Source organism: Enoplosus armatus, chromosome 7 (genome assembly GCF_043641665.1).
Source record: "Enoplosus armatus isolate fEnoArm2 chromosome 7, fEnoArm2.hap1, whole genome shotgun sequence".
Taxonomy (NCBI): Eukaryota; Metazoa; Chordata; class Actinopteri; order Centrarchiformes; family Enoplosidae; genus Enoplosus; species Enoplosus armatus.
In genome coordinates, this window is record NC_092186.1 from 1,669,054 (window position 1) to 1,682,298 (window position 13,245).

General features: G+C 43.9%; 1 protein-coding gene across 1 annotated transcript in view; it reads left to right on the top strand.

Annotated features, from left to right (window-relative positions):
• mast2 (microtubule associated serine/threonine kinase 2) overlaps positions 1-13,245 on the top strand; it is a 106,838-nt gene that overhangs the window by 78,276 nt on the left and 15,317 nt on the right. The window contains exons 9-13 of the mRNA XM_070908850.1: positions 475-495; positions 1,640-1,718; positions 2,839-2,993; positions 9,654-9,729; positions 10,333-10,542. Coding sequence (XP_070764951.1) covers positions 475-495; positions 1,640-1,718; positions 2,839-2,993; positions 9,654-9,729; positions 10,333-10,542 — 541 coding nt within the window. The remainder of the gene's footprint in view (positions 1-474; positions 496-1,639; positions 1,719-2,838; positions 2,994-9,653; positions 9,730-10,332; positions 10,543-13,245) is intronic.

The following is a 13,245-nucleotide window of genomic DNA, read 5'->3' on the forward strand; positions in this document are numbered from 1 at the left end:
TGAGAGAAGAAGAGTCAGCGTCGTCCATGTTTAACTTTGGGGACTCCTTAAATATTATTATGGAAAGAAGCTGGATGAATTAATATTTGGTAACAAAGATCTGAGTTTTAAAGATTTATTGGATTCTGTCACAATGTTAGTTATATTATGTATTTGTTTCTGAAATGATTCAAGTGGTTATTGCTGTCATGATGTCTTTGTGTCTAAGAACAGCTCTTGAGGTGACGTTGGACAACTTCCTGACCTTATTTTTGAGGAAAATATTCACTTCATCTCCTCCTGCAGCTAAACTTTAGTTTGGTCGTGTGTTTGCTGGATTATTCATTTTATTACTTGTGACCTGTTTTTAGAACGGTTATAAAATCCAAAACTTGAGGTGTGTGAGGGCTTGAACACTGTGTGTGTGTGTGTGTGTGTGTGAGACTGACAGCTGCCAACAGCTATAAAAAGAAAACTGTCTTGTCTCCTTCACAGTCACGGACACAGGGCTGACAGGTAACCTCTCACTTTTGACTTTAGACCTTTTTCCTCCCTCTTCCTGCCGCCACCTTCCTGCCCTTCGTCCTGCATGGCTGAGCGCACACACTGAACAACGTCGAGTACCCTGCAGGGTCTCCTCTTCTACTGGAGAACACACTTGAATCAGGTTTAAAAGAGGAACAACTTCAGCTGATGTGATACCCACTGAGTCTTCCCAAAACCTAAAACTAAGACTGGAGTCATGAGTATCTTTGGGGCCCAGAAGTGGGGAGATGGGTCACAAAATGTTGAGCATCTTATGGTTGTTCCTTAAAGGATGAGGTTGGTGATTTTTCTTAATGTCAGTAAATCTCATGAAAAGACCAAAAGCCAACAGTGAACGGATCGACTAGCACAGCCTGATATGTCTTCTTCTTTTGTGCCATAAAAAATACATCAGTGTGTCACTGGGTCACATGTTCCTTCATCACCATGAACACACACACTGTAGTTTATCTTGACTCAGTCCCACACACACCGTCCTGCTGCCCCAAATACTCACTCCACACGTGGATTCATCCGCCGCTGAAAATAGTCCCCAACAGATGCACTATTTCCTCCTGTTAGTTTGATAAAGACGACAGCGAGCAGCTGTTTGAGGAAATGAGCCTTTTGAAACATGTGTAAACCTGTATTAGTGAGGTGTTCTGTATAAGATTCACATCTTCAGTAGGAACCAATGGGCTGAGAGCCTCAGACAGGTATTCAGACAGGAAGTCAGACAGGAAGTCAGACAGGACGGAGAGACGGACTGACATGTTGTTGGTTTTACATGAGATTTGTTGACAATGACAAAAATTCAGAGTAACGGCTGGCCTACATTTGAATAAACCAAACCCAAAAGGTGTTAAAGTGTGGGGAGCTGAGCGGTCAGAGTGGCTGTCAGGTGTGGACTCCATCATGCTTCACTTAATGCCTGCAGAGTCTCGGTGGATCCTCCTCATGGCTTTGCCTGCACCTTTGAGTCCATGTTCTCCTTGTGTTTGTATTTTCCCTCCTTCAGCTGAGTCATCATGTTGCTGTATGTGATGGTGCTGCATCTCCTTGATATGGCTGGAATATGTGTTTGAATATTAAAGAATGAATGTTTGTTCTTGATGTCTTCTTGCGTCTCCCCCAGGACGGATGGCAGACGCTGGTCTCTGGCCTCACTGCCTTCCTCTGGCTATGGCACCAACACTCCCAGCTCCACTGTCTCGGTAAATATCTTTATCTGTCTCTGCGTGTAATTGTATGTGTTTGATAATAATCTGTGGATCCCTAAAAGAAACAGAAATGAATTCTTGCTGCTCCCTCTGACTTCACTGCAAAGCAACAAGCCAGACCCGTCTTCTCCCCCGTCTCCCTCCTTCCTTCCTCCCTCTGATGCCCTCAAGTGTCCTTCTGCTTCCTGGTCTGTTTCTCCTCTTTCCTTCCCTCATTCCCAGGGACAGATCAACAGTCCCACTGGCCTAATCCTTCTCCTTCTCCTTTACCTTCTGCTGGTCCTCCATCTCCCCTCGTAAAACCCCGGTGAACGGCTTCTCTTTAGGCTCAGCACGCTTCAAAGGCAGTGAGCAGAGTTAGCAGCTGTGTGAGCTCTTTTCTGACTGCTAGCTCACTGTATTTACAGAGGACCAGGGCTCACTTTAGTCTTCTTATCAGTGAAAATAAATGACTTGTTGGATGATGATGATGATGATGATGATGATGATCCCTCATTTACTGGTGAAAAGACATCTAGACATGGAGGTTAAACGTGGGATAAATTTGTTGGGAAAGTGAATGTTTCCTTTATAGTGCAATTTGTATTTTGGGCCTGCTTCACATTGAAATGTAGTCCTTTAAATGCTGTTGGAGCGATGGCTTTATGTATCCTAGACATGTATTAAAAACGTAAATGTAGCCCCGTTTTAAACCTCTTCACTTTTGGCTGCGGTTCTCTTTAAATCAACACACAAAATCTCCAGGAGGTGTTGAGCTTCAAAGTTAGATATCCATCACCTGGACTAACATTTTGACATCCATATCCTAATGTCATTAGCATCGCTTGCTGATTTTATTGATTGATTTCAGAGAAGAGCAGCCGCCTCTGTTTCTCCAGTGGCTTGTGCTGAGTCATAATTCAGCATGTCGGAGAGTCACTTCATACTAAAGGCTCTTAACGTACTGGGAGAAAAACACCTCGACTCCCCTAGACTCCAGCCTAACCCCGTCCTCTCCTGTAACTAACGCGCCTGACCTGGACTAGCCCTAGTCTTAGCCTAGCTCCAGCCTAACCCTGCAGTAGCTCCAGTGCTGGTTGTAATCTGTGCTCCCTCTGTGCTCCTCCTCTCACAGTCCTCCTGTTCATCTCAGGAGAAGCTGCACCAGCTGCCCTTCCAGCCCACCCCGGACGAGCTGCACTTCCTCACCAAACACTTCAGCTCCGAGAGCATCACGGACGAGGAGGGACGCCGCTCCCCCGCCATGAGACCGCGCTCCCGCAGCCTCAGGTAGGACAAAGTACAGAAGCACACCTGTAGATGCAGGTCTCCTCTGGGTCTGATGAGTATTGTTAGGACTCTTGACTCGCTGTGTTTCCAGATGTTTACTGCGGTGAGCGCAGTGTTATGATTTCAACAAATCAAGTTTGATCCTGTTTGCTCCAAATGCAACCAACAACATCCAACGTAGAAAGTTGTCACCGCCTTCATTTCTTGTTGGCTTGACTCAGGTAGGCGTCGGCCAGTCTTCATGACGCTGCTACTTGACGTTTCACTGGCACTAAAAGAAGCCACCACGTCACTCCTGGGCTAGCCTCTCTTCGGAGGCTTCCAGCGCAGTTTAGAACTGATTTTAAAATCTTGTTTGTTTGTTTTTAAGGCTCTCAAATGGCTGGCTCAATCTTCCATCTAAACCCGTTGGCTGTTCCTCAGTCTCGGCTGAAGCGGGGCGCCATCACGCCTTTCCAAAGATTATAATCGCCTTTGTATTAATTCAACTATACGTCTGTTACCGAGGTCGTAGTTAGTGATGGTGTTGTACTGGACTGCATCATATTGAAATGAGTGTAATGAGTAGTTCACTTGTGACAATGATGGAGATGATGGCCAAGACTATGAAAATAAGACTGAAGGTGTTAGAGTTAAGTTTTCAATGACCTGGCGGGAATTGGACAAACAAACATTAGTGTGTGTGTGTGTGTGTGTGTGTGTGTTCAGCCTTCAGAAAGGTCAGACTCGTCCCTCTGACATGTCCATGACAGGTGGGAGTGAGTAGAAAGTCCACTGTTTATATCAGTGACACTCACCTGTCCACCTGTCCACCTGTGGATCTGTCTGTCCGTCTGTGTTTCTACCTGTCAAGAGCTGCTTTTAGATTTCACCCACTTCACCCTTTCATTCGCTGATTTTCAGCCTGTCACTGCCGCTCAATGTCGTCCTCCTTAAACTTTCTTTATTTTCATCATTTCTTTTCACCCTTCGCCCACTCTCAGCGTCTCACCTCCTTCTCTTGTCTCAGCAGCTTTTTCTTCGTCTTTATCGCCGTTTCTTTGCAGAGACATATTGAATTCTTTCATCCTCTGAGATGAAAGAAGGCGAGGCAGAGTTGCATGGTGTGTATCTGATTAGAGTCCCACTGTGTGTGTTGATTGATGTCAGGCTCTGTGTGTGTGTAAAGAAGTGCCATCTCAGGTAATCCACCGTCACCCTGTGTCCTTATATTACCTCTCTTTCTGTCTGTAAAACAGAATAGAAATCATGAAAAGGTAAAAGAAGCATTTTCACACAGGAAGAGTAAAAACGTTGAGAATCGTTCTAAAATGTTCCAGCTTTTATCAGAAATATTCTAAAAGCCGACAAAACCAACGTGGTGTAATTATAGCGATGAAGTAGACTGTGAGCAAGTTAATTTACACGGAGGTGACTTTGAAAAGTGTTTCGGCTGTAGCCCCCCCCCCCCATGTGCAGAGTGGATGAGCCTCAGTGGAAAGCCTGACATCATATTAGTCCACCAGCAGTGAGTGTCATTAAAAAGCTCTTAGTGAGTCTGCACGTCCAGATAAATAACCAACAGAGGGCTGTGGAGAGAGAGACAGGTCGACTGAGGATGAGGGTCCAGGTTCTATTAGCCGGATCAGTTTTGGATCCAGTTCCAAGTTGATAAAATACGCTGATGAAGATACCAGAAATATGTACTGAGATCTGAAGAGGAGGTTAAAAGAGATGCAGCTGAGTGGCTGAGAGGAGAGATGATGATTGGACCTGGGGGGAGGGGGGGGTACGAGTGCATCTGTGTATGAGAGAAAGTGAACAAATGAAAATGAGGTGCAGAGCACAATTATATGCTAATTTTATGACTCTGCCGTGAGTGATGACAGTCGCCCTGTTTCATCATTTAACAGTTTTTCTGTTCGTCTCTCAGCTCATCCTCTCTGCAGCACATCACTCATCTGCCTGTCTGTCTGTCTGTCTGTCTGTCTGTCTGTCTGTCTGTCTGTCTGTCTGTCTGCCTGCCTGCCTGTCTGTCTGTCTGTCTGTCTGTCTGTCTGTCTGTCTGTCTGCCTGCCTGTCTGTCTGTCTGTCTGCCTGTCTGACAGTACTTGAAAACAGTGCCACAGCTCTCGTCAATCAGATTTATTTTATCTTTTTAACAACGTCCCTCCGTCCACCACCCACTCTTCCGTACACTGGGAGCATCCATCCATCAAACTGTACATGTGCCACTGTTACAGGCTCCACTTGCTGCACCTCATTGACTTTGACCCTGAAAACCATATTCTCTATTCTATCATACACATCAGGACTCACATATTATATAGAAAGCCAAGAGTATCAAACATATTCTGGCTCACATTTTCCATGTTTTAGTCTCCGAACTACAGAAACAGAATCAGTCACAGAGGCTGGCTGATTTCTCTGCCAGTTCTAACTCATCACAGGTGCACCGTGTTCTCGTTCATCTCGGCCAGCAGGTAACAAGAACTTGCAGTAGATAGAATAATAGAATAATTCATTCTAATGGACCCTCAAACAGATAGATAAGAAGTAAAATGAAAATCCATATCTCACTCAAATATTTACAATTATACTGTGTAGGAGTGTGCAGTACATGGTTAGTGCACGTCTAGGAGACACAGCTTATTGATGTCTTGCATTGGTATGGTACAGAAAATATGAATTAATTCAGAATATGTGTCACCATTACATAGTTTGTCCATGAAAGAGCACTTCATTCAGTTTGTTACTGTCAGTAAAACTCAACCTCCTGCACGCATATTTCACATTAAAAGCTCAATGGGCATAATGTCCCAATGACAATGTCCTGGTGCTTTTAATGTGACGCATCTGCAGGGAGTGTTGAGTTTCATTGGCAGTAGCTTAACGCTGTGATTGGAATCAATCAGTGAGTGAAAAGAGCTTTCTGTTAATAGGAAAAAGACAGAACAGCAGGCGTGGCTCTGTTGTACTGATGGAAGTAGCCCTGTGTAAATGGACATTATATATATTGAGTTTGCATTAACAGCTAAGTGAAACGGGAGCAGATCAAATAAAGTAAGGTATACTGGTATATATAACAGGAATACAGGCTTGTCTCTAAAATATGCCTGTTTTTATATGAAGGTCTGGTTCTCTATGGAGCAAAAAGTAACTTCCTCCTGCCCAACACTTTGTAGTTTCAGGAGATTTTTACTAAGATGTTTTTCGTGGAATCGTGAATCTCATCACGGGTTTCGGTGGTGACCACACGCGCACACACACACACACACACACACACACACACACACACACTCTTCATCCCCATTCTGCCTGGCTTTCTGTCACGGTCAATTAGGCCTCTCATTTCCCGAGTCGCCCGCCTCAGTTGTGAAGCATCAATGTTATTTCTCTCTCTCTCACACACAGCCTCTCCCCCCCCCCTCACCTTTTTCTCCCGCCCGCCTCACCTCTTTCTCCCACCCGCCTCACCGTCACCATCTGATTCGCTGTCTCGTCTGATTTACTTCAATTACGCTGTCTACCAATGAGCTCTTTTGCATTTTGAGTGCCTTTTGTCACATGTGACATCACCACTTAGCTGCTGTCTTTCCAACAGTGTTTTAATTATCCAATTTTATAAAAACCCCTGGGGTTGAAACACATTTTATCTTGTGTTTTATCTTGTCATGAATATTTCCTCTCTTTCTCACAGTCCTAACTTTTGAACACTAAAATAAAAGAACTATCCCACAACTTCCTCCAAAGCCTCATCTCCAAGGTCGTTTCTCAAAATAATGACAAAGGCATTTTTCGCAGGGATTGCTGCGAGGCGATTTTTATTTCCCATTACAGTAGAAATATAGCCGTGTTGTAATTAGCCTTTGTCTGGCTTTCTTGTGTTATTCATCCCGGAGATTTCACTTCGACCTCCACCGCAGCTCGCTCTGAACGGGAGCTTTCTTTTAATAAAGGCTCAGGCTGCTCAGAGCCACGAGCACACAGACAGAATAACAGAGAGAAGAAGATATTCTGTGAAAATTAAAGAATGTACATAACAGCCTCTGGCACTGAATCCTTCTCTGTCAAGGCTAACCTTTAATTACTGAGCCCAGTGGCAGAGCCAGCTCCGCTTTGATTGATTTTTCTTTTTCAAGAAACACGAACATGAAAGGAGAGTTTTAAAGTAGAAGGTTTTAAAGCTCTGAGTGACTGACGGACGTCCGTAATGGTTGTGTGTGTGTGTGTGTGTGTGTGTGGGCGCACATTTGAGGTATGTTTTGTTTCAAGGGTCAGTTCACCCAAATTACAAATACTCAACTTTCTCACTTACTTTTAGAATAATTTTAGAAATGAAAAGTCAATGTTTTCTGCCTATATGTGTGTATGTGTGTGTGTGTGTGTGTGTGTGTGTGTGTGTGTGTGTGTGTGTGTGTGTGTGTGTGTTACCTATCACTGTATGCGTTGGCGTGATGATAAACAGCCTCCATGACGTTTAGCTCATATGTCACATTCAGGCTGCTCTCATTCCTATTAAGCTGGTAATTGGACTCTGAGCTGCCGATGGATGACTTAAAGCATTACCTCATCGCACAGGCCACGTGTGTGTGTGTGTGTGTACTTGTATGTTTGTGTGTGTGTGTGTGTGTACCGATGACTCATACTAACAAAGACATCTGGAGCCCCAAATTCATACCTCTACCTCACCTTCCTTCCTCTCTGTTTGTAACGTCCAGTCTCTGTAAGAATGTTTTAAATACTTTTTGTTTAAAAAAATGTTTTATTTTATTTCATTATTTATTTCATTTTATTTAGTTTGATTAATTCTTCTATATTGTATATTCTATTAAATTTTTTTCACACTGTTCTGACTCTGTTAGCCAGGTCTTAGTCCTTTATCAAGTAAATATATTTATCAGTGAGGAAAGAGAAAGTTATGAACAGTTTGTGGGTTATTTGGTTCCTTAAAACAAGAAGAAAATGTGTAAATTGAGGTGAGATGAACTCTCTGTACAGTTTCCTTTGTTTTAGTCATTTTCTAAATACGAATATCAACATCTTAGAGTTAATATCATCATTTTGATTCTTAAAACTCTAAAAACAAGCTGACAGATTTGTTTTTAAATGAAAACAAGATTTTAGCACAAAATGACTAAATGATTCATTAACATGGAGATTATTTTCATGTGTACCAAACACTGAAATTACAATATTTAGAAGGAAATGTTTACAGTCATAAATGGATGGATTGAATAATGCAGCAGGCTAACAAAATCAAATATTCCTTGAAATGAAATTTCTCTCCCATGACATGCGTACACACACACACACACACACACACACACACTGCCTGTCACCTGTCGTCATCCCCTATTCTCTGGAAAGTGAGATATAGAAAAGGTCAAGGATATTGCTGCTGTCGCTATTTTGTCTCATTGTAGAGAAAGGTTGGGGGGGGGGGCTGCTGTATGATAGAATAAAAAAGCAGGAGTCCCAGGAGGAGGGAAATAGAGAGAAAATGGAGTCCACTGAGTGAAAGACGGATGGATTGATATTCTGTTGGAGCTGGTATGGACTGAAGGAGACATCACTGTCAGTCTGTCAGGTCATGAAACCCCCCCTGAGAACTGACGGACGCTCGCTGCAGTGAGGCAGTGGAGTTGCGGACAGCTTGGTTTATCACTGACAGCTACACACACACACACACACACACATGCAGGAACACACGCATGCAGTCTGCTGGTGTGCCGGTCCCCAGAGGCGTCACCTTTGTGCCGGCCTCTGTGTGCAGCCACGCGGGTCCAGAGGTTGTCGTGGTCCCCAGTTTACACCGCGGACGACACACATATGATGAAGACCCCAAGGTCCTGTTAGTGTGTGTGACCGCCATCCTGCTCTTACTCCCTCTGTGCTCCGGTGACCCGACCAGTCTCCCGTCTGTCACATCCAGTCTGGTCAGTTGTGTTTCTGCAGCTCAGGAACAGGCAGCACTCCCTCCAGAACAGTCCTGCAGTTTGGATCGTAGTGCTTCTCTAAACCTCGATGTGTGGAGGGAAACAGTCCCAGTTTGTGCTCCTCATGTATAGTCTTTACAGAGGGTACACAAAGGATAGATCCATGGCAATATTTCTAAAACCAAAAAGGCTGTTAAATGACCTTTTTGACGAGGAGATCTATCAAGGAGATAAATATCATCCAGATGGTTGGATTCTGGAAATACCCTCAACAAAGCTGTGAGACCTGATGGATGTTTGAAAGATTGTCCTGGATTTATCCTTCAGTAAAAAAAAGCTTTGCTCTGTCTTAGTAATACATGAGAAACACAAAGTGAAGCTAACATCTGCTGTGCTGTGATTCTTGTGTTTTCTTTCAAAGTAACTTTTATTCAACATTAAGCAGTAAAGACACGAGACTCATACACAGCGAAGGTAACAAGCTGGATGGACAGAGGTGCTCAAAGTACACAATGTGTTCATATTTTAACATTTCTAGGGCATCAACACTCAATATAATAATACAGTAACACATTTTTATTTGACCTAGAAGCATCTGTATTACATGAATTATATAAGACAGAACGTAAAGACTGATATAAAGCTGCTTCATCTTCGTATCACAACAAGCGATGAAGATGAACACACTGGCATCGTGAAGGCTTCCGTGACCCGACTCGTCTGTATTTGTGTTTTGTTTCAGCCCCGGCCGCTCGCCTATCTCCTTCGACCACGAGATCGTGATGATGAACCACGTGTACAAGGAGAGGTTCCCCAAGGTTTGTACTGCAGACACGCTTCCTGTGCAGAATGAATTCAGACGCGCAGTCACAGGTGCACCTCGACTGTGCGTAGATCCGACCACGAGAAAAGATTCAGCTCCTGATGGTTCACACTTCCTGCAGCTGCTGAACAAAAGGCTGAAGCCGTTCTCCTCGCTCGAGGGATTCTCCTGTAAAGAAACTGCAGGAAGTTCCGCTCACAGTAACAACATGTGAACACAAACATATTTTATTTCCTTTAGAAAATATGACAGTGGTCAAAGAAGGAAGACGCTAGTCCTGGTCTGTTCAGAGGTTCTCAGACTTTTATGTTTGTGTCCAGTTATTATGAATATTATTAATATTAATATGTGAATATGGTGTTATGAATGCTAGAGACCATCAGGATGCTGATTGTATCCTGTATTATCTCACGCTTACAGGCCCTCATGCAGACGAATAATTCATTTTTCAGTGTGAAGGGATTTACTAATGTATGATATTATCCTGTGCACATGCAGTTTTTGGTCACGTATGTCTCTCCATGTGTCTGGTATGAGTGTACCTATTCTGTGACTCATCCCTCTCCCCCCTATAATTGCCCCCCCCCCCTCCCCTCAGGCGACAGCTCAAATGGAGGAGCGTCTGGCTGAGCTGCTCTCCTCCTCGGCCCCGGATAAGGTCTGCCCGCTGGCCGACGGGGTCCTGAGCTTCATCCACCATCAGCTGATAGAGCTGTCCAGAGACTGCCTGGAGAAAAGCAGAGAGGGCCTCATCACCTCCCGCTACTTCTACGAGCTCCAGGAGAACCTGGAGAAGCTGCTGCAAGATGTAAGTCATTCACTGCCCTGCAAAAAGCATCTTTCATCTCCAAATCATCTCTCATGTAAGATTATGAAACACTTTTCCTGTCTGTAAGATGTAAACTTGCAACCTGATTGTGCTTAGAAATAATAATATTGGTGGGCAAACGTTTAAAACATTAATTGAAATACTAATTTAACATCTATCAAAGTCACAGCAGTGCATTATGGGAGCAAATTTAGACGGCTGCCACAGTTTTCCTAATTCTCTGTCATTTATTGGCAGGTTCCTGGAAACTGGTGTGCTTTAATTGTTAAACTTCCAATTGATTTTATTAATTAAACTGCAGCTAATAGAAGCTCTTTTAGTCGCTGCAAGGAGAACAATTCAACAAACAATTCAACAAACATGAAGAAGAGCTTTCAATAATAAATCAATACTTACTTTGCTTTATATGGAACAGCTACAGTACTAAACATTATAGACCATAGCTCCCTCACACCTTTTTATATTGTCCGGACTTTGATGAAGACATCATGACTTCGGCACCCCCCCCCCCCCCCCCCAGTCACGCTCGGGTTACCTTGGAACCACTCACGGCGTGACGCGCTCCTTCGGCCACTCATCACACGGTTACAGCTGTCAGCGCCGTGTGATGTCATACGGACACGGTGGTCCAGTTCAAACCCATGAAAGTCCCCTCAGCTGTCACGCATTCCTTCACACACACACTTCCTGTTTGTTATTGACAAACAACTGGGATTAGCTGACCTGGCATGATGAGACCGTTCCGGGCGTTTTTTGCGTATTTCTGCGTATTTCTACATGTATTTCTACGCGTGTGAATGTAGAAATATAGTTACATGTGTGGCAGTGGTGACATCTCTATTAGCTCAGTTTTCCGGTGCCTGGGGGGGGCGACATTATGGCTCCCACAGGCCTTTTATTGACCTTCTGTTCTACTGGGACACACACACACACACACAAACTATCTCTCAATCATAGACACATATATGCAGGCGAGCACGCACACACACAGCCTCCCCGATTTTAATTTCACACTCCAGCAGTCACCGGGGGCTGACAGATGACTCTCCCAGACGAACAGGAGGGGTGAAGGAGGTGCAGTCAGAGGGTTTTGGGATGGGCGGGGATTGAAGGGGATTCCTCCGGTTCTCATTGGCCGGCGGGCTCGCAGAGGGGAGGTGGATGCACGAAGCCTGTTCGAATGCTTTTGGAGGGTGTGAGGAACTGGACTTGAACACATCTGGAGAAGCCTGAGACGGCGAAAGCTGCAATGCGGGCTGGATGATGACATCACCAATTAGGCGGCGTTAGGATGTTTTTTTGGCGAGTGGCCAAGTGCGGCAGCAGGTGGAGCAGACCTACAGAGGAGAGGATGGGGATGAGGCCGTGAGCAGGTGGACGGAGGTGTGAACACGGCCTCCCTGCCCGCGTTGTTTATGGAAATTCCTCGTTTTTGTTTTTTTGGTGGAAAACATGTCTCGCATCTCGTGGCAGAGGAGGCTGGAGGAGGAGGAGGAGGTGCTGGAGGAGGTGATGAGGAGGAGCGAGTGGAAGGTGTTCACTCACAGCTGGGAGGAGGAGGAGGTGGCGGACGCAGACTTTACAGTTGAGTCAATTTCAGTTTGATTCGGTCAAGCTTTATTGGCACACTGACGCCCGCTGACGGACGAGGAGCCTGCGGCAGATCCAAACACGTTGTTATCGACTCTCTCTAACTTTGGTTTGGTTCTGCTTCAGGTGGTTTCATACGGAGCTGCTTGTTTTCAGTTGGATGTAACTGTGTGAAATACACAGAGAGTCCCTGATTCTTAATTCTCGATTCTTATTTTATTTCATTGTAATTTAGAAAAACAGCAGGTTGGTGCAGCTTGTTTTGAAATATATCCAAAGAAAACAGTTGAGCTTATTCCAGAGGTCGATGACAACACATTGATTATTAAATCCTCTTGTGATCAGTCAGCTGCTGTGGGTGTTCTTTTCTGTAGCTTGTTAATAATTCAGACTTTTTAATGAGTCATTAGGCCATTTTTACTGTTGGTATGACAGAGTGATCTGTTGTAGTTTGAAAGATTCTTTTGGATCACTTCTTAATTAAGCAGTAAAGGGATAATATGCTTCTTAGAATACTTGAAACTTGTTCTGTACTTGTCTTGTATACAAATGTATGTTTCATTTGGTGCCTTCGGATGTTCTATAACTTGAACAGAAGCCCATAATTAGATTTTCCTCTTCGGACATGAAGGACTGATGAGTGCTGCCTTCACTGCTTTGCTGCGTGAGTTTAGTTGAGTAACATCTAACTTTGAGGACTGTTGTGTGTTTTAGTCGTCAGCCCAGTTTTCCTGTAGTGTCAGGAAACCCTTCAGTATCTGTGCAGTGATCTGAACTGGTCTTATATGCTGGTGGTGTTCAGTTTAAAGAGTCAGTTCTCCTAAATCACAAATATGCTCACTTTCCACTTGTAACCATGAAGACACTGTTGATGTCATGCAGCGATGGGAATATGGATATCTGTTATATATTCTAATTTATTATGATATATGTAGCTTTATACTGTATCATGATTAATAAATGTGATGTGGTACATTTTCTGAATATTAAATTGAGCAACAATTTATAGAAACAAATAACCACATGTGTCTGTTTTTTGGCTGTAATCCAGTTAATTACATACGTTAAAAAAAGAAAACAAGGTAAACAAAT